The sequence below is a fragment of the Raphanus sativus genome, chromosome 5 (genome assembly GCF_000801105.2).
Source record: "Raphanus sativus cultivar WK10039 chromosome 5, ASM80110v3, whole genome shotgun sequence".
In the NCBI taxonomy this organism is placed as follows: Eukaryota; Viridiplantae; Streptophyta; class Magnoliopsida; order Brassicales; family Brassicaceae; genus Raphanus; species Raphanus sativus.
The window spans coordinates 31,873,327-31,893,997 of record NC_079515.1 but is presented as its reverse complement, the minus strand read 5'-3'; the positions used below and the strand labels follow the sequence as shown (position 1 = coordinate 31,893,997).

Below are 20,671 nucleotides of genomic sequence, written 5' to 3'. Positions count from 1 at the left end.
CATCTCTTGTAATGGACCCATAGGGTGGAACCTCTCTATCCTTTAAATGAATCTTATCTGATTCTTTGATTTCATGATCTAGGATCTGATTTCCAGCAAATTCCTGTAGTCTATAGCTTTTATTCTATAGTTTAATTACCACATAAGGATTTCTTGAACATTGTCATAACCAAAAACATTTATTTCTCAAAGATGAATTTGCAAGGTCTCTGTCTGGTTGAGTTTTTGACTTTTGCCGCCTGCTAACTTGATGGACAGTGAAAAAACACAAGAGTGAAAAAAAGAAAACAAAAGAGAACGCTTTTGCCTCTAGGTTGTATCTTCCCTTGTTTCTCGGAATCAGAGAATTGGAAATAATGGGTCACCAGCAGTGCGAGGATTACGAAGAAGAAACTAATGGGTCTAGGTCAATGATCATTGATCATCCCTTCTTAGGTCCCACAAACTGACAACAAGTCATTGAAAGGCCACAAGACAAGATTTCTTACCGATCAAGATAACAGCAACATCGATTGATTCAACACGGGTATGACTTCAATTGTTATTACTCTAGTTTTCTTCTCGTATATTCCATCGAATCTAAAACTTGGTACGGTAGAGAGAAATTATCGACCATGGGGAAGTCCATGATTCAAAGTATAGCACTTTTGTTTTATTGAATTGAATGGTACAGTCAAGATTCTGACTTGTATACATTAGATTTTCTTACATTACAAACTTACACAAAGTACATTAAAATCTCAGTAAATAAAAATACAATAGGTAAATGCTCAAGCTAAAGCCAAACATCTTAGTGTCTTACAAGTTCTGTTTTTCCAGGTGAAGAATAGTTAAACTTGTTGTGAGATATTCTCTTTTACATTAGCCTAAAAATTTAATAGGTTAACTATAGGTGTAAGATTCTGGAGCCATGGGCTTATACTCAACAACTGGTCTTGTCCCCACTCGAATCCTTGTTGAGGTACTTGCAGCTCTGGTAGTGGTGACACTCCACACGGAAGCTTCAGTGATGAAGAAGGTCCTTTCATCTCTGTTTCCCTCTGTTTCTCTTCGGTATGCCCTTGAAGCATGAAGTTGTTGTTTGTTTCTTGAGGAAAAGGGAAAGAAGTCATCATCATGTCTTCTTCTTTACCTACGAAAGAAATAGTGTCGGAAGACGAGAGAGGAGAGCTTGGGCATGCGTGATTCATCTTAGCTCCCATCTCTGCTCTTTGCTCCAACACTTTAAGTGAAGTGGCTTTTCTATAAACCTTGCAAAGAACAACGTCCTGCGATCAAAAAGAGAACAAAAGATTAGTAACGAAGTTGTTTCTTGATCAAATAACTGATTCATATAACTTATAAGGTACCTTTGGTAAGGTGCAATTGTCAGGCATCCGGAACTCGTTCATGACCCAATCAGTCTTGCATCCTCCTGGTGCTCTTCCTCTGTAGAACACAAGGGTCTTCTTGAGTCCAATCATACGTTTTGGTTCAGACAAGCTTATGATCTTACGATCGGATCCTGTTGCTTTCCAATACCCTTTCTCAGTTGTCCTGCTTGGTCTACCTCCGTTGCCATGCTTCCTTTCCCTTGGCACAAAGAAATACCATTCCCTCTCCCCAATTGTCGATAAGTCTGTAATCAAAATTTAAAAACATATTAATACCAATTTTAGAATAATGGATTTTATAGAAATGAAGAAAGCTAGATAGAAAGATACTTACGAGGTAAGTCCCATGGATCATGACGATAGATGTTTAGAAAACCAATGACTTCAACTTTGGTTATATTCCCATAAACCATGTTCTTGAGGTAGTAATTAAGAAGCTCCTCCTCGGTCGGGTGGAATCTGAAACCTGGCAGCTCAATCTCTTTTGACATGCCTCTCACTGTCCCTAAAAACACTTACAAAGTTTAGGTTGTCTTAAAAGCTCTCTAAGTGAAAAAGGTTGTTGTTGGTGATGATATCACTTATAGTTGATTCTATGCACATTTATATACTACACTCGGACATAAATCGTTAAGAGAGGGATATTTTTTTCTTTGGTTGATGTGGAAGCAGACCAAGTCAATAGGAAGTTGTGGAGGTATGATTTAACATATAGAATTTTGAGTCATTTATGTATTTTTTTTTCTAAAGTTCATACTTTTAGCTGTTTGTGCTGTTTACTGAGAAATAAGGGTATTGATCAAAGTGGATGGAGCCCACGCGCTTTTATCTTAGAAAGAGTCTTGAGGATTTGGACCAGAGCTTTGCTGCCTTTGTTTTTGTTTGAGAAAGGATTTGCCTTTGTGTTTCTTCTCTGTTTTTTCTTTAAAACAATTATGTTTTAACCATTTATTTTAATTTGAAAAAGAATCAAACATGTTGATCGTGGGACTTCCACCATTTGTTTTATCTTAAGCTTGACTTTGGAAGTCTCCTCCAAAGACTGGAAGTCTTGCCTCTTTGGGACAGAACCTTGAACTTCATTTTCTGTCTTGTTTACCAGACGAATTTTTGACTCAGATTTGTTTTAATTATTTCCACTTGAGGTTAATTTCTCTTTTTCCTCCAAATATATTTAACAATATGTGAGTTTTTGGTTAATTTAAATGTCTAATCAACAAAAACCAATATGATATAAAATGAAAAAGAAAACCAAGAATTAATCATTTTGATAATATATTCTGTTAATTACATAAATTTACTTTAACATACAATAGAAAGAAGGCACTTGTTTTAACATTGTAGTGAAATGTCATTAAATTTATATAAAATATTTGATTAACAAGGCATAAGTCAATAAGTAAGAACAGTTTTTTCCAGCTGATAATTGTTTCCTTAATAACATTTAATTTATTTAGGTAAAAGTTAGAAAATAACCGTTAGAGAATAATGAATACTATTATTTGCAAAAAAAAAGAATAATGAATACTATTAACACAAAGAGATAGTAAAAAACTTTTATATTTAATCACTTAACATATCTTAGAAGTTGTCAATCCAATTTATACTTCACACACGTGATTCAATATAGGTTCATCAAAGCATAAATTATTGAGACCACCGTAGCAAAGAGAGTATTTTTTTAGTTAGCTTTTTCATATGCAGCTTTTATTAATGTTTATATGTGAACAAAGTTTATATTTTTTTAATAATTTTAATATGTGTAGACTTTTATTATTGTTTATAAAAAAAAATATTAACAAATATATAAACATGGCCAGGCAATTGATTACAGAATATTTTAAAGGACATATTTTCATTTATTTTCATACTAAATTCTGTTGTTAGTATTTATATGTAAATATAATTTGAAATTTTATTTTAATAATAATTACAAGAATTTTTAGATTTTTTAATGAAAAATTTGGTAATAATTATATTGAAAAAGTGTATTGTTAAATAATATTTTAATTTTGAAATTTTATATTAACAAATAATTTTGATGAAATTATAATTGACTATAATAAAAAAACTTATGATAACATAGACAAACATTACTATACGTTTAAATTAGTTTTATTTTTTTAGCAATCATTAATATAATTGAATCATTTTATAAAAAATTCAAGTGACTTCTATTATGAATATATATATATATATACATGTATGTGTGTATATATATATATATATATATATATATATATATAATATATATGATATTGGATAAAACATCAAATATGATACTAGAAGGTTCTTTAAATCAGAATATCTAAAATATGATTCAATTATTGGAAGTTAACCAAAAAACATTATAAATTATATTGTTAAAATTCTGATTAGGGTATCTAAAAATGTTTGAATGGCACTGTATATAATTAAATATAATCTCAATAACTTTTTGTCAATAACTATAAATTTTTAGTAGAATTATGTTTTAGAATGAAAAATAAAACTACGGGCATCACCTTCCTCCCCTCGCTTGGAAAGCACAAACCCCTCTACTCTGTTTTGTTTTACTGATGGAGTTTGGGATGCAGGATCAAAGAAGGGAGGAATGGGATGGTTGTTTAAGGACAAGGATGGTACCATCGTGGCGCAAGGAACTGACATGAAGAGGTATGTTAGCTATGCTTTAATGGCGGAGGCTTTAGTTCTGAAATCAGCTCTCCTGGCCGCAACAAACCTGGGTTTCCTCGATCTGAGGTGCCTGTCGGACTCTAGTAGTCTCATATCACTGCTCACAACAGACTCCTCTGTTACCGAGCTCCAAGGAATCCTCCACGACATTCGCGTGTTGAGTAGTTCTTTTCTATCTATTTCCTTTGTTTTCACGCCGAGACTGGCAAATGTAAGTGCAGATGGCTTAGCCAAATCAGCTCTTCGTTTGTGTTTGAACTCCCCTCCCATTGTGGAGTAAACTCTTTTATTTAAATGAATGAATGAATGCCTGTTTGATCAAAAAAGAATGAAAAATAAAATTATGAACGATGTGGAAGAGGTCTAGTTTTTCTCCTTCTTTGATGGATTTGATTTTTCTTAATTATTCACCTATGATCTTCTTTTCATTATCATTGAATATCTATTATTTCCATTGTCAATATATATATATATGTGTGTTTATCACGAGTTCCTGTGGTTGGTTTTAAAGATGTTCAAGTGTGCAATTCTATAAGAGCATAAATATCGGTCGTTTCTAACAATGGTCCTAAGTGATTTTGAGGTGGGGTCCACCACTTTTTTTCAATTACCCAATCCATATGTCCTAATATAAACAACGTCCTAAACTGTGTCCTTAACTTTTTTCTCTTTTTCTTCCATGTGATTGATTTATTTCTTTATTTTTCTTTTTATTTTTCTTTTCTGACAAAAGAAAATTAAAATGAAAAACAATTTATGTTAGGACTTTGACAAGTTCTATTGATAATGATGTCCTAACGATATTTGGCTGTGACAATTGTTGGAAATTGTGAGATTGATAGAGAGAAGTTCGAGATCGATTTTCTGATTGTGAATTAAGAAAATAAAATGTAACAAGAGAACAAACAACAACTAATAGTAGTGAGAGCGACTAGTGCGTCGAGGTATATATGTTAGCATATGAAAGTTTCTCGGAAATTGCAGAAAAGGATACTTTAATTCAATCGTTGTCTACATATGCCCAACAAGGAACATCAATACACTATTCAGTCAATATCAACGAAACTACCCAAATAACAAGTAGGGGGTCCTAAGAAGATTTCCCCTTATCTGATAATACGCCGAAAGCAAAAACAACGTTTTGTAAACTGTAACGAAGAATCTTTTAACAATAAACAAGAGATTGCTTTTTATTTTATTTTGATAACATGGTCGATGATTTTTATTTTGTATTATCTTGACGTGATTGATGATCATCTTTCTTTTAAAAGCAAATGTATGGCCGCGTGATTGATGATTATTCAGAAGGAAATAACTAAGATGTGGGCACATTTATCCAGAACTAAAAATAACTGAACCGAATTGGAAACAAAATTTGACTGGGACATAAATTATACTCCTTCTATTTCTTTATATATGACCGTTTTACAATTTTCACACAGAACAAGACATCTTCCACAATTCCTCTATTATCCCTTTTCATTAATTGGTATGAAAACTAAACGAATTGAAATTGTTTGCTGAAAAGAATATTACGAAGGGTAATCTAAGTCATTACAATTATATTTTACATAGTTTTCAGAGAATAGTCATAAGTGTTTCATATCTGTAAAATAAATTTAGTTATTTATGTATAATTTTAACTAACTGTAAGCAATTAGTTATTAGATCACATATTTTAATCTAGAAAAATATAATATTTTAATCTAGAAAACTAAAAAGATTGTCATTCAAGTTTTAAAAATTAAAAATAAAGCAGATATTTTTATTATTTATATTTTAGTATAATGTAAGCTTTTTAAAAAAATATAGTAATTAAAAGCATGTTAATGTATGTTTATGATTAAGTAATAATCATAATATTTTGATCAATTTTAATAGTAGCTTCTAAAATTTGATTGCTATTTTGTTCTATTATTTTAAAGTAATATTTTAGTTATTTTCGAAAAAACTAAAAAATATACTAAATAAAAAACCAAAAACCAAATCTAAAAACCAAAAGCTAAAACCAAAAACTGAAAATAAAAAACAAAAATCTGAAAATCAAAAACCAAAATCTAAAATCTAAAATCCAAAATCTAAAAACCAAAAACTAAAACCAAAAACTAATAAAACAATCATCACCTAAATGTATGTACTGCAATGTATTTTTTCAGTACAACAAGAAACTATCTTATATATTAAAACAGAAGTAACAACTCATTTCAAGTGTGATTTTTTTTTTAAGTTGGACCATTCATTTAAATGTTTATTAAATACATTTTTGTTATCATTTTATAATATTCTAACCATAAACTTTGTTCATGTGTATATTACATAAGTTGCAATTAAATTTTAAATTATTCCTAGAATCTAGGTAATGCTAACTTCTTTCCTATTAATATTATGTAATAATTAATTTTGTATTATATCTAAATATTTTCATTAATTTTGAAATTTGAAATATTATTATACATTAATCTATTAATTTATTGTTTATAAAATGAAAATGAAAATTATATCATATTTTTATCTACTTTATAATCATAATCATGTTAGGAAATTATATAATACATATCTAAACATTAACATATCTTAGAATTTTTTATATAATAATATATTATCTAAAATGTATAATCATAAAAAATATTGGTAAAAATAAATTCAGTTTTGAAGGTGGATCAGAATTTAGCATAAATTTAATACAAAATAATATCTAAAATGTATAAGCATAAAAACATTGGTAAAAATAAATTCAGTTTGGAAGGTGGATCAGAATTTAGCATAAATTTAATACAAAATATATTTTTAAATGTATTTTTGTATGTATATATAAATTTGTTTAATAACTAAATACAAATACAATAAAATAAATATATAATAAAAAGAATAAATACATGTGATGGTTTTAAACAAGTGATTAATTATAACATGTAAATTATAAAGTTATTGTATTTGAAATAGTTATATAAGTAATTACGTATATGATTAATGTTAAAAATAACCAATATATAATATATATATATATAAACTGAAAACAAACAAACCTCTGCACGGTTGCGCGAATCGAGATCTAGTTCACTGTTGAAACTAAATAGTTCACTGTTGAAACTAAAACTCATTTGTTACAATGACTGTTTAAAAAAATCATATCCACTATCACATCTTTGTGCTCTATGTACTGTTTAAAATACTATTAAAACTTGTAAACACAAGGATCAAACTCAACAGTTACAATAACTTCACTGGCAAAGCCATTCTTTTACAGTTTTTCCCTTAGCAACAAAACAACCAACGTTCTTCCTGTCGATTCTCATGGGGCTTCCGGTACGAACCATTATCTTTTTAACCAATGCTTTAACCGGTGACTCTCCTCTCACGCTACTGTGCTTCCCTGAGCCAGAAACAACAACAATCTCTGCAGGAACCACACACTTCTCTTCACTAAACCTAACCTTGATCTCATCCATCCACTCCAACATTATCAAATACGAGGAGCTCAAGTGCATACCATGTAAATCCAACTTGCCTTCTAACGAACTCCACTCCATAGCCTCATCTAGAACCGATGACCGAGTCAATTCTCTTACCAGAGTCACCTCGTCTTCGTTCAGAAAAGTAAGCAGCTCGGAAACAGAAAGCGGACAGCTATCCAAGTCTTTTATCAGCGATGTGACCGTAGGACAAGAATTCAAGACCGTGTTATACGTCCTCAAGGACAAAGAAACATTAAAGTCCTTAAGTTTCTGTAGCCAAGAACCCATTTGGGGAAGAGCATCGTGAGCTCCGTAAGAAGACAAAACCATATTCGAACAAACCGTGTCGATTCTGTGACCTTCTGTCTCCATCCTACGCACTATTCTGTTCATGTCATCGAACAATCCTAATCTTCCGTAACCGTATAGAACGGACTTATATTCAAACACCCCCGGCTTTAACTTTTCGATTCTCATATCTTCGATAAGAGTTTCAGCATCATGAGGTTGGTCCATGTTGCACAGTCCAGAGACCATGGACTTGTAAGCTTGGGTTTTGACATAAACTGATGAGGTTCTTTGGGTTATCTCTCTCAAACGAAGGCAGGCTTCGTTGAAACCTTGTGCTGACCCTTGTTTAGAGTTTGATTCAGCCAAGTTGCAGAGGAAGAGAGCAAAGTCCCGTTCGTTTGACTTGAGCTTTGAAACGGTAGTGGAGAGTAGAGTTTCTGAATCTTGGAATCTTTCTTGTTTATTGAGCAGAGCAACAAGATCGGCAATGAGCTTAGGATTCCAATCAAACCATGAAGCTTGAGTAATTTCTGAATACAACTTGAAAATTAATAAAAACAATAAAAGAAATCAAAACCCAAATTTCGAATAATTGATTGAGAGAAAGAAATTAAAAAAAAGACTCACAGAGAGAGCAAAGAAGGAGAGATGGGGAAGTGAAGTGTGAGGGGAGAGGAGATGAGAGAGGACATTGAGAGACACTGATTTAGGGGAAGCAGCTACGAACTTCTTAATGTGTCGGTTTGTAGCTGAGGGATCTCCAGACAAGGCAGGGGAAGAGAGGGAGGAGATAAACTTGTGGCTTTGCTTCATCAAAGGCACTACTGCTCCGGCCATGCACCGAACCTCCATTGGTGGTGGTGTTCTCAGCTCTTCTCTCAGGCTCTGAGGAGGCGGAGTGAAAAGGAACCGTTGCAAAGCGATGCTACAGGTGCTTATCATCATCATCTGGTTATGGACTTGTGTGTGTATGTGTGGACAGCAGTGTTAGAGAGGATAAACAAGAGTCGAGGTTCTGGTAACAACCACACCTGCATTGAATAATACTCTCTCAGTGTCAGTACATAACAATAATAAATCAACGAAATTGAGATCCAATTTTTCTAAAATTACTTCATTCCTCAGAAATCAAAACTCAGACTTCGATTTCATCAACTCCAAGATTAAACGACAGATTCTCTAGTAAGACTAACCACTTCGTAATCAGAAAAAGGGGAAGAACTTTGTAATTCCTAATTACCAAAATCTAGAGAACCCAGTGACATGGAATTAATATGATGTTAGGGGATGAAGATGAGGCAATTCGGGTTAGGCCGGTTGGCAGTTTCGAAACCGACCTTTTTTTTTGACAGGACAGAGTTGAACGAACGACTTCTTTTTTCTTTTTTGTGAAACAGAGTTCAACAAGACTATGTTTCTGTTTTGGCGTAAAAAGTGCTACCAGCACCACACTGCATCGCCCAATACCGAACTTCGGTTTAGAAATTTGAAACCGGTTTATGCCATGTCTTGCCCGGTTTACGACAAATTTGAGTTCTAGAATTATTAGAATCCATGTGTTACAGTTTTTTTTTCACATAATCTAAAATTAATTACTTTAGTTGGTTATGTATGTTACATTGGCTCTTGGAAGAAAACATGGGTTTGATTCTCCAACGAATAACATCATCTTTGAGAAATAAAAAGAACAAAGAAAGTTTATCTATGTACAAATGCAAAGTTACTGAAAATATGGAAAGGTTCGTTTACTCGTAAAAGAAGAAGCAGCATAAACATGTGATATAAGTTACAGCCAGCCTATATGGGTTCTTAATCTCACAAATATCAGAGAGAGATAATTAACCTCCGTATCTGTTGAATCTCCAAGGCCGTAAACTCCAACTTACACAGTAACATTTTTCAAGATTGGGATGATGTTTCTCCCGGATGATCTTCAGCGCGCTGAGGACAATAAAGGTTTCACATATTAACAATGAGCAGACATTTAGCTAGACTAATGGAAAACGAGATCATCATGATAGTAAGAGAAAAGAAACTGATACGAAACCTAATCTTAATGTATGTTCAGAGACTAATAGTTAGTTAGTGACACAACTAACTAACTAACTAATAAGCAAACGATCCTAGATAAAAACGGAAAACCACTGACTCACCTCACGAGAAGTAGTAATCCACGGAGGTGGAGGCCAGAACAGCTTAGCATACTCAGGGCGTTTATGCACCAGCTCAATCTTCCCACTCCTGAAATCAAACACTCCCAAATCCCGATCCTGCATCGCCTCCACGTCATCCTCGTTGAAGACATTACCGTTAAAGAACACACAACTCCCACCACCACACGAAGGCAACAAATCAGAAGCCGACGCGGTGAAGTTACAGTCATCCCCAAGGAACAACATCTTACCCCCAAGATCCTTCACCTCAACCCAACTCTTCTCCCTCTCAACAAACTTGAAAACCTTAAACTTCACCGTCCTCTCGTTCATGAAAACCGCATGATGCTCAAAGACCTCCTCCCCAAACCCCGGATCCCCATCCACCTCCTCCATGCTCAAATACATATCCACCATCAACATCTCGCCGCAAGATTCAATCAAGAACTTCTTGTCACCACCGTACACAGGGCTCGCAACCAACTCCAGCTTCAAATCGGCAAAATCCACAACCACAGTCCTCCCGTTGTTATCGACGCCAAAGAAACGGCCGTCGAAGACGATCACATCATCGTAAGGAGAAGGCATGTCATTGATCACAGTCCAAGCTCGATCCCAAGAGGTAAACACAGCTAACTTCCCGGAGACATGAATCGTAAGCAGCACGAACTTGCAACTATCCAAATACCTAACAACCGCTTTCTCCAAGTAGAGACTGTTGACGATATCGCCGGATGTATTGAAATAGTGAAGCTTGAACTCGCGACCTAGCTCTCGGATCTTGAACCTGGACATATCGAGAGATCGAGGGAAATGCTCGGGGAGAGAGTGTCTCCTCGTCTCGCTCATCGGATCGAGAAGCGTCACCTTGAGAGGACGATTCAGGTCTTCCTCGACCTTGACGAGCCATCCGAACAGATCGGAGTCGTCGTCGATCGGTTTGTGAGGTCTGATGAGGAGGATGCTACGCTGGGAGAGGCGGAAACCTACGGCGGAGTCGGGGAAGAGGCTAGTGCCGTTATCGGGGAGGATCGGGAGGTGGTGAGTCGGGAGAGGGGGTTTCGGCTCGGCGGAGGAGCGCCATGAGGAGCAGACGGAGCGGAATTGGAGGAGATCGAAGGAGGATTCGAGGGATTTGGAGATTAGGTTTAGGAGATCCTTCGGGAGTGTTGCCCAATCGAACATTGATTGATTGATGATGAATTTGAGGAAAGCTTTACACACCTTAGAAATCACAATCACCACCAGAGGGATAATAATATCTCTCAGAGATCAATTCTGACCCGAAATGATCCGACCGGATAACGAATTTTGTAACGGGTCGATTTATTGGACCTCACCTCCTCTTTTTGTAACGAATTTTCCTGGAATGCTTCCAAGAAATCGTCATGTTCCAGGATTCCTCTCTTTTTATTTAAACGCCGCCGTTTTGGAGCGTATATTACAACTAATAATATTCGAAAATAGTTGAATAGTTTAAAGTGCATATTCTTATTGGAAACTCTGAGGAATAACGAACACATAATTAAATTGCATTATGAAAATTACGAAAATATTTGTTTGAAAAAGTGGATATATTTTACAAAATCGTATAATAGCAATTAGCAAACATCTATAATATTTTTTTATTTGAATAAAGGTTATATCTAGTAAAATTATTGTCTTTTATACTATTAAACTTTTAGAAATAAATTGTTTTAGCTATTATTAATAGTGGTTATTGATGACTCTTTTTCACTCCAAATTGTAACACTTTGAGTCTTTGAAAACCAATTTAATATTATTTGCAAATAGTTAATAGTTGCAGTAAATTTATAATCTGCATAATGAAAATTTGTGAAAATATTTTATCCGATTAGGGCAATTTTGAAAAAAATATGATATAATTCATCTAAAATAAATTCTATTATATTTCATATATTATTATATAAAACATTAATAATTTAGCTTCTAAGTAAATAATAATAACTTTTGGAAACATTAATAATTTAGCTTCTAAACCGAACCAAACCAAACCGTCCTCTTTATGTAACCCAATTGGTTCATATTTTACTCAATCCGAATGGTTTGGTTTGGGTTTAAACCGAACCAAACCGATAATCCAATATATATATATATATATATAAAAAATATATATGATATATATATATATATATATATATATATATATATATGTATTAATATATTGTAAATTTTAGTTAAAGTTTCGTTTTTCATTTTTTTCATAACTTACATATCTTTAAAAAAATTATAAATACGATTCAAATAATACTATTATATATAAAATTATATAGCATAAGTTTTTATATTCTCACTATATCGTTTATGAGTTGATTATTTTTTAATAAAAGTATAAAACTGATGCCTTCATATTTTATAACCAACCCGAACTACACCGAACCAAACTAGACCATAATAATGTAAACCGAACTAGATCTAAACCAAATCGAACTGAACCGAACCGAATTAAACCCAAATTGAACCCAAACCAAAACTACTTTGGTTTTAATTGGTTTGAATTTTATAAAACCCAAATTACCCAAACCGAACTAAACCCAAACCGAACCCGAAACTAAACTGAAATACCCACCCCTAGTTTTTACACAACGATTAAGAAAATACAAATTTCTATGTAATTTATCTTGGTTACATAAAATTGCATTAAATAAAATCAATCTAACCAATAAAAAATATGTAGTATTTTGTAATTGGTTGTAGATTTCAATTGACATTAAATTTTATTTAGAAATGTGAGAATATCACTTATTACGAAACAAAATAAAATTGCTTAAACACCAAGTACGAAGGGAATATAGATTTACTGGAACTTTTAATAACTATAATGATATATTTTGTAATTATAGTATAATTCGATATTACAGTATATAATTTCACAATAGTTTATTAATATTTTCGTAAAAAGGATCTTTTGTAAACAATAACGCTTATGTAGTTGCAAAAAAAAAAAACAATAACAATCATGTTTCTGCGTCTTATATTCTGTTCCACGAATTTTTCGTATTATAAAAAACTTGAAGAATCGCATATTTTAAGGCGATTCAGTCATTCTAAAAGCTTTCCAGTCAAAGTCTACGTACGTTCCATGAAATTACACGTAGAGCTTCTTTCCAAATAATGTAAAGTTTTGTGCCATGCATCATAACAAGCGCCGAAGTTTATGTTTCCTTGTCTAAACATTTGTAATTTTGTTTTTTTTCTTTTCGTTCATTTTTTCCCCGATGAGTTTCAGAAACTCTTTCAAATCTCACAGCACGTACAAACAGATACGAAGCCCGGGTGATCGAAGCGAAGCAAACCCTGAGAACCGTCCGATTCTCCATGACCACGATCACCACCCTCGCATGGCCCACCTCAAAACGGAGAGCTCTCGTTTTAGCCTCGACGACCACCGCCGAAACGCACCACCCGTGGAACGAGATTCCAGCTACAAGTTCTGGCAAGACAACACGGGAACTTCCGACCACGCCACCCTGGAACCGGCACGAACCAGCCCTAAAGATCCGACCAGTATTGCTCGACAGAGCGGGAGATTGAGCGACAGCTTCAACTTCGGATCAGGGAAGCTGCCGCCTACGGAGGAACCAAAGGCTGGAGGAGGAGAACATCGACAATGGGGAGGTATAGGAGAGATCGCACTCGACGTGGATCAAGACAACCATGACGCTGTAAGTCACCACACCACGCCTACATCAACGGCTCGATCATCAGTCGATGCAGCGAGGGACTTGCGAGTCTCTTTCAACGTTCAAAAAGCCGGTATAAACTTCGTCGGCGGCGGCTCGGTTCCTTCTTCCTCCGCTACTCCTTCGTCGTCTTGTTCGCCCCGAACAACGCGGTCGAATCAAGAGACTCAGCAGCAGGAAGAAGAGGTTGTTCGATGCACATCGAACAGGTCGTTTCAGAGGAAAGCAGAGCTTGTTTCGAGGACCAAGACAAGATCAAGGCTCCAAGATCCGCCATCAGAGGAAGACACACCGTACTCCGGTTGGAGATCGGGTCAGTTAAAATCCGGATTACTCGGGGATATCGACGAGGAGGATGATCCATTAGCTGAGGAAGATATACCTGATGAGTATAAGAGAGGGAAACTCGACGCCATAACTTTGCTCGAGTGGCTTAGCCTAGTGGCTATAATAGCCGCATTGGCGTGTAGTTTATCGATTCCTTCTTGGAAGAAAGTTAGGGTTTGGAACCTTCATTTATGGAAATGGGAAGTGTTCTTGCTTGTTCTTATATGCGGGAGGCTGGTCTCCGGATGGGGAATCAGAATCGCCGTCTTCTTCATCGAGAGAAACTTTCTTTTGCGGAAACGAGTTCTTTACTTCGTCTACGGTGTGCGTAGAGCTGTTCAGAACTGTCTCTGGCTCAGTATGGTTCTCATCGCTTGGCGTTTCTTGTTCGACAAGAAAGTGCAAAGAGAGACGGATAGCAAGTTTCTTCCTTACGTAACCAAGATCTTGGTGTGTTTCTTGCTGAGCACTATCTTATGGCTGATCAAGACGCTGGTGGTCAAAGTTCTCGCTTCTTCCTTCCACGTCAGCACTTACTTCGATCGGATTCAAGAAGCTCTGTTTAACCAGTACGTGATCGAAACGTTGTCTGGTCCTCCCATGATCGAGCTGAGCAGGATCGAGGAAGAGGAAGAGAGGGCGCAGCAAGAGATTTTCAAGCTGCAGAACGCAGGTGCTAAGTTACCGCCTGATCTCTGCGCGGCTGCGTTCCCGCCGAGAAAGAGCGGGAGAGTGCTGAATCCGAAACTCTCAACGGTCATCTCGAAATCAGCAGCTGACGGTGGGATCAGCGTGAAGCACCTTCAGAATATGAACCACAAGAACGTCTCAGCTTGGAACATGAAGAGGCTGATGAAGATTGTGAGACATGTTTCGCTTACCACGTTGGACGAGCAGATGCAGGAAACCACGAACGAAGATGAATCCACCCGACAGATACGGAGCGAAAAAGAAGCTAAAGCAGCTGCAAGGAAGATTTTCACGAACGTGGCTCGCCGTGGCTCAAAGTCTGTCCATAGTTTCCTCATCTTTTCCTTAACAAAAGTTATCCCTATTGGAGATCTCAACTAGAGAAACTTTGAAATGAGTCCCTTAAGTTTTAGAGACTCTACTATTAAAATATTAGTATATTTGATGAGAGACTCTAGTTGAGATCTTCAATCTTTATTTATTTATTTATAACCAATGCTGAGTTTCCTAATAAAACTTGTATATTCTGAATGAAAAAGGCACATTTACTTGGATGATTTGATGAGATTTTTGCGTGAAGACGAGGCCATGAAGACAATGTACCTCTTCGAAGGTGCACCAGAGACAAGAACGATCAGCAAATCAGCTTTGAAGAATTGGCTGGTAATTTTTAATTTCTGCAAAAAAAAAAAACTTTATTCACCTAGATTCTCTATATACTTCTGTTGTTGACTTTGAGTAGGTCAATGCTTTCAGAGAGCGAAGAGCTCTTACCTTGACACTCAACGACACCAAGACAGCTGTGAACAAGCTTCATCAAATGATTAATATCGTCACTGCCATTGTCATAGCTGTCATATGGCTTGTCCTTCTGGAAATCGCATCCTCCAAAGTACTTCTCTTTGTAAGTTCACAAGTTGTACTCTTGGCCTTCATCTTTGGGAACACGGTCAAGACTGTCTTCGAGTCCATCATCTTCTTGTTCATCGTGCATCCTTACGATGTTGGTGATCGCTGTGAGATTGACGATGTACAGGTAAAAAGAAACAAAAACATGTAGCACATTTTTTCATAAATGTACAGCTAGGTAACGAAATGTTGATTAAATACAGTTGGTGGTGGAGGAGATGAACATACTTACCACAGTGTTCTTGAGATATGACAATCTGAAGATTATGTACCCGAATAGTCTTTTATGGCAGAAATCGATCAGCAATTTCTACCGCAGTCCAGACATGACTGATACAATCGAGTTTTGTGTCCACTTTACTACTCCTCTGGAAAAGATTGCAACGATCAGGCAAAGAATATCAAAGTAAAAAAAAAAAAAACATCTAGTCCTTTAATGCTTATTTTATACTTTTTAACAACATTGTGCTGATCCTTTTTCTTTTTAATGGTAATGTAGCTACATTGACAACAAGCCAGAGCATTGGCACCCATCAGCTAAGATCGTCGTAAAGAACGTGGAACAGTTGAACATGATAAGGTTAGTAATTTGGCCAGATCACAGGTTTAATTTCCAAGACATTCTTGAAAGATGGGCAAGAAGATCCGTCTTGGTGGAAGAAATAATTAAGATCCTCCTCGAACTCGACATTGAGTACCGGTTTTATCCAATAGGTATCAATGTCAAAGCAATGCCTACAGTTGCCTCCACCAGAGTTCCACAAGGCTGGCCGCAAACCCCTGCTTGAATTTCATGAAGAAACCACTTATGCTTTTCTTTTTGCCTCAAATGAAAACAATAGCAGTAAACAAATTTTGTAACCAACGTACTTTAACTATTTCTATATACCAACCATTAACCATCTATGACTCTACTCTTACATGTATAAGGAAACAATTGTATACTATTTTGCAAAGTTAAGGCTAATCTCATTTCCATCCATTGAATCATTACTGTTTAATTTGACATTTTGAAGATTAATATTTCACCTTTTGGCATGTGATACCACGTACACCAACCTATGAATCAAATCTCGCATGTGCTTTTAGGATGAAGGAATTAATCTATAACCTCTTGACTAATCACACACTTGAGATTAATCTCATCCAACCATTTAATAATTACTAATAACAAGAAATTGTGTCAATTTTTGTTACCTTCCGCTTCTCATCATAAAATCCTTGTGTTTACAATTTTGATCCAACCAGATTCTAGTAGAAAACAAGAAAATTTTGTTAATCCGACATCAACCTTGAAGCATGCATTAATTAGTTTCCTATTGAGTAAAGAGACCAGGCATGCATGGGTTCCATTCATACCATGAAAATTCATTAATTTTTGAGTATAATTGGAGAAAAAATTAACAACCGGAGTCTCAAGTTTTTTACCTCCTCCTATAAGACGTGAGGAAGGAACAAGGGAAACATGAATAAATTGGATTAGAAAAAATGTTGTGTTGCGTTTAGGTGTTAAATGTTACCAAACCCTAATAGCGAAAATCATCATAAGACCAAACTTAGAACGTGATATGTACAATAACATTGTATTAAATTTAGTGATTGTTAGTCAAAAACACGAATTAATTGCTATATTAAGACTTAATCCAACTCATAGAGGTTTAAAAACTAGTAAACACATCACAATTGTTAATACAGTTGAGTAACAGAGAACCAAAAAAGATCACAATACGATTAAATACAAATAAAACTCGTAACTCTCCTTTCAAAACTATAACGTAAAAAAAAAAAAAAAACAATGCATCATCACAGATTCAGAAAGCTTCCAAGTTTATGTTTCTAAAACATTCTTGATGTTCATGTCGATTCTCTTTCTTTTATCTTGTTTTGTTATGGTTTTGCGATGGATTTTCGAAAACCCTTTAACTCTTATAGGTCTTACAGAAAGATCATAAGCACTGTAGATCAAACCGATAAGAACAACAAGAAGAAGAATAAGCTCCCTATTCTCGAGGACCACATGAGCGTAGGTTCCAGCTTTGACGGCAACAAAGCAGCAGCAGCAGCCATGGAACGTGATTCCACCAGCTACACGTTCTGGCAAGACATTGTAACCGATGATGATCACGCGCAGAGCGGTATAAGTTTCGATTTCCCGCGGTGCCGTGACGAGATCACACTCGATGTGGACGAGGAAGAAGCAGAGGATATCAGCAAAACACCAGCATCATCGGGGCTAGACGCGTCGAAAGTCTCTTTCAAAATCGATAGTTCTTCAGGTACTAACATCAACAACAATATGTCCGGTTCTGTCCGTTCTTGCACATCTTCCACTTCATTTTCCTCGGCGACAATGCGGATGAACTTAGACCCGCAAGATCAAGACGAAGAGGTAGTTGTGAGATGCTCGTCGATGAGGAAGACAGAGCTCGTCTCTAGAGGGAAAGCAAGATCAAGGCTGATAGATCCTCCACAAGAAGAGGAGCAGCAGTACTATTCGAGCTGGATGGGGACATCAGAACAGCTGAGATCAGGTTTACTTGCGAGACAAGCAAGTCTCGAGGAAGAAGAAGATTCGTTAGCTGAGGAAGATGTTCCCGAAGAATATAGAAGGAATAAAATGGACGCGATAACGCTGCTTCAGTGGCTGAGCTTGATCGCGGTCGTGGTTCTATTAGTGTTGACCTTAGGGCTTCATTCGTGGAGAGACACGAAGCTTTGGAAGCTCCACTTGTGGAAATGGGAAGTGGTTTTTCTCGTCCTCATCTGCGGGAGGCTCGTCTCGGGGATGGGGATCAGGATCATCGTCTTCTTCATCGAGAGAAACTTCCTCCTGAGGAAGAGGGTTCTCTACTTTGTGTACGGCGTGAGGACGGCTGTTCAGAACTGTCTCTGGCTAGGGCTGGTTCTCACCGCGTGGCATTTCTTGTTCGACAAGAAAGTAGAAAGAGAGACTCAGAGCGACGTTCTGCTTCTGGTGACCAAGATCTTGACGTGTTTCTTGCTGAGCACCATCTTGTGGTTGTTGAAGACGTTGGTGGTTAAAGTTCTAGCCTCCTCGTTCCACGTCAGCACCTACTTCGATCGGATTCAAGAAGCGCTGTTTCATCATTACTTGATAGAGACGTTATCCGGACCGCCGATGCTTGAGCTGAGCAGGATCGAAGAAGAGGAAGAGCGAGCGCAAGAAGAGATCTACAAGATGCAGAAAGGAGGTGCTGATCTGTCACCTGACCTTTACTCTGCCGCGTTTCCTCCGCCGGAAAAGAACAACGGGAGTGTGTCGAACAATAACGGCGTGAACCTCTCACCGATCATACCGAAGACAGGAACTGATAGCGGAATCACAATGAATGATTTGCATAGGATGAACCAGAAGAATGTGTCAGCTTGGAACATGAAGAGACTGATCAAGATTGTGAGACATGTCTCCTTGACGACGTTGGATGAGCAAGCGCTTCAAAACACATCTGAAGATGAGACCATCAGACAGATACGGAGCGAAAAAGAAGCTAAAGCAGCTGCGAGAAAGATTTTTAAGAATGTTGCTCAACGTGGAACAAAGTGAGAGACATTTTATCTTCTTTCTTTATTAACGTTTCCTTTCAATATATCTAACAAACTCATATCTATCTGCATGGAAACAAAAAAGGCACATCTACTTGGAGGATTTGATGAGGTTTCTGCGAGCAGACGAGGCGATTAAGACAATGAGTCTCTTTGAAGGCGCATTAGTGACCAAAAAGATTACTAAATCAGCGTTGAAGAACTGGCTTGTAAATTCTTCTACAAATAAAACAAGTTTTTTTTTAAAAAAGTTTATTCATTATATAACTCTGTTCTTGACTTTGGCCTTATTAGGTGAATGCTTTCAGAGAGAGAAGAGCTCTTGCACTGACACTCAACGATACGAAAACAGCAGTGAACAAACTTCATCACATGATTAATTTTCTCACTGCAATTGTCATAGTGATCTTATGGCTAGTCGTTCTTGAGATCGCCACTTCAAAGTCTCTTCTCTTTTTAACTTCACAAGTTGTGCTCTTGGCCTTTATGTTTGGAAACTCTCTCAAGACAGTCTTCGAATCAATCATCTTCCTCTTCATTATTCACCCCTACGATGTTGGTGATCGGTTGGTGATCGACACTGTAGAGGTAAACTTTTTAAAAAAAAATAGGAAGTATGTTTCTGATGAGTCTACTTACTGAATATTAAATTATCAAAATTGCAGATGGTGGTGGAGGAAATGAACATTCTCACAACAGTGTTCTTGAGGGCTGACAATCTGAAGATTGTGTATCCGAATATTCTTCTATGGCAGAAAGCAATCCACAATTACAACCGCAGTCCGGACATGGGAGAGGAAGTGCAGTGTTGTGTCCACATAACTACTCCACCTGAAAAAATTGTTGCAATCAAACAGCGAATCTCAAGGTTAAAAAAGCACATTTGTACCTAACGTTATAGTCATCTTGGTGATAATGATGATGATGATGATCTTTTTTTCTTTTGGGAAAAAACTGCAGCTACATTGATAGCAAGCCAGAGTATTGGTACCCGAAAGCCGATATCATCGTAAAGGATGTGGAAGATTTGAACATTGTGAGGTTAGCAATATGGCCACAACATAAGATTAACCACCAAAACATGGGAGAGAGATTCACAAGAAGGGCTATGTTGGTTGAGGAAGTGATCAAAATCCTGCTTGAGCTTGACATCCAGTATCGTTTTCAACCGCTTGACATCAATGTCAAGACCATGCCCACGGTTGTCTCAAGCAGAGTTCCACCTGGTTGGTCACAAAACCCTGATAGTCAGGGTAATTAGATTAGTCTGGTTTCATGATTAAGTGGATAACCATACTATATGGGAGTTAAAAAGTAACAGTGATATCTAAAAGAGAATGAGGGACATTAAACTATATTTTAGCAATGAGGTGTTGTATATATATGAAATGCTAATATAGTAATATATGATGTAGCTTGATTACTTCCATGGTGTTTTTTTTATCAATATAAGATAAGAATAAAAATAGAGAGTTTCATAAGATATAGAGCAGCATTCTGCTTTTTGTGACCAAATTAAAGAACTTGTG

General features: G+C 36.3%; 4 protein-coding genes and 1 pseudogene across 4 annotated transcripts; 2 read left to right on the top strand and 3 right to left on the bottom strand.

Annotated features, from left to right (window-relative positions):
* Window positions 1-627: 627 nt before the first annotated feature.
* On the bottom strand, window positions 628-2,077 carry LOC108857340 (NAC domain-containing protein 6). The gene is made up of 3 exons (XM_018631319.2): window positions 1,708-2,077; window positions 1,350-1,618; window positions 628-1,268 (listed from the first exon to the last, which is right to left on the bottom strand). Exons 1-3 carry the CDS (start codon window positions 1,862-1,864, stop codon window positions 867-869), a joined length of 828 nt encoding a protein of 275 aa, XP_018486821.1. The 5' UTR covers window positions 1,865-2,077; the 3' UTR covers window positions 628-866.
* A 4,950-nt stretch (window positions 2,078-7,027) lies between these two features.
* Window positions 7,028-8,743, bottom strand: LOC108835862 (pentatricopeptide repeat-containing protein At2g17033). Its single transcript, XM_057011377.1, has 2 exons — window positions 8,423-8,743; window positions 7,028-8,335 (listed from the first exon to the last, which is right to left on the bottom strand). The coding sequence occupies exons 1-2, from the start codon at window positions 8,741-8,743 to the stop codon at window positions 7,271-7,273; spliced, it is 1,386 nt and encodes a 461-aa protein (XP_056867357.1). The 3' UTR covers window positions 7,028-7,270.
* A 736-nt stretch (window positions 8,744-9,479) lies between these two features.
* On the bottom strand, window positions 9,480-11,316 carry LOC108835863 (F-box protein SKIP23). The gene is made up of 2 exons (XM_018609087.2): window positions 9,949-11,316; window positions 9,480-9,736 (listed from the first exon to the last, which is right to left on the bottom strand). The coding sequence occupies exons 1-2, from the start codon at window positions 11,131-11,133 to the stop codon at window positions 9,695-9,697; spliced, it is 1,227 nt and encodes a 408-aa protein (XP_018464589.2). The 5' UTR covers window positions 11,134-11,316; the 3' UTR covers window positions 9,480-9,694.
* Window positions 11,317-13,126: 1,810 nt separating this feature from the next.
* LOC108860761 (mechanosensitive ion channel protein 8-like) lies at window positions 13,127-16,366 on the top strand (annotated as a pseudogene).
* A 1,035-nt stretch (window positions 16,367-17,401) lies between these two features.
* On the top strand, window positions 17,402-20,403 carry LOC108860508 (mechanosensitive ion channel protein 7). The gene is made up of 6 exons (XM_018634378.2): window positions 17,402-17,535; window positions 17,590-19,139; window positions 19,228-19,351; window positions 19,437-19,730; window positions 19,808-20,010; window positions 20,103-20,403. Exons 1-6 carry the CDS (start codon window positions 17,479-17,481, stop codon window positions 20,401-20,403), a joined length of 2,529 nt encoding a protein of 842 aa, XP_018489880.1. The 5' UTR covers window positions 17,402-17,478.
* The last annotated feature ends 268 nt before the right edge of the window (window positions 20,404-20,671 follow it).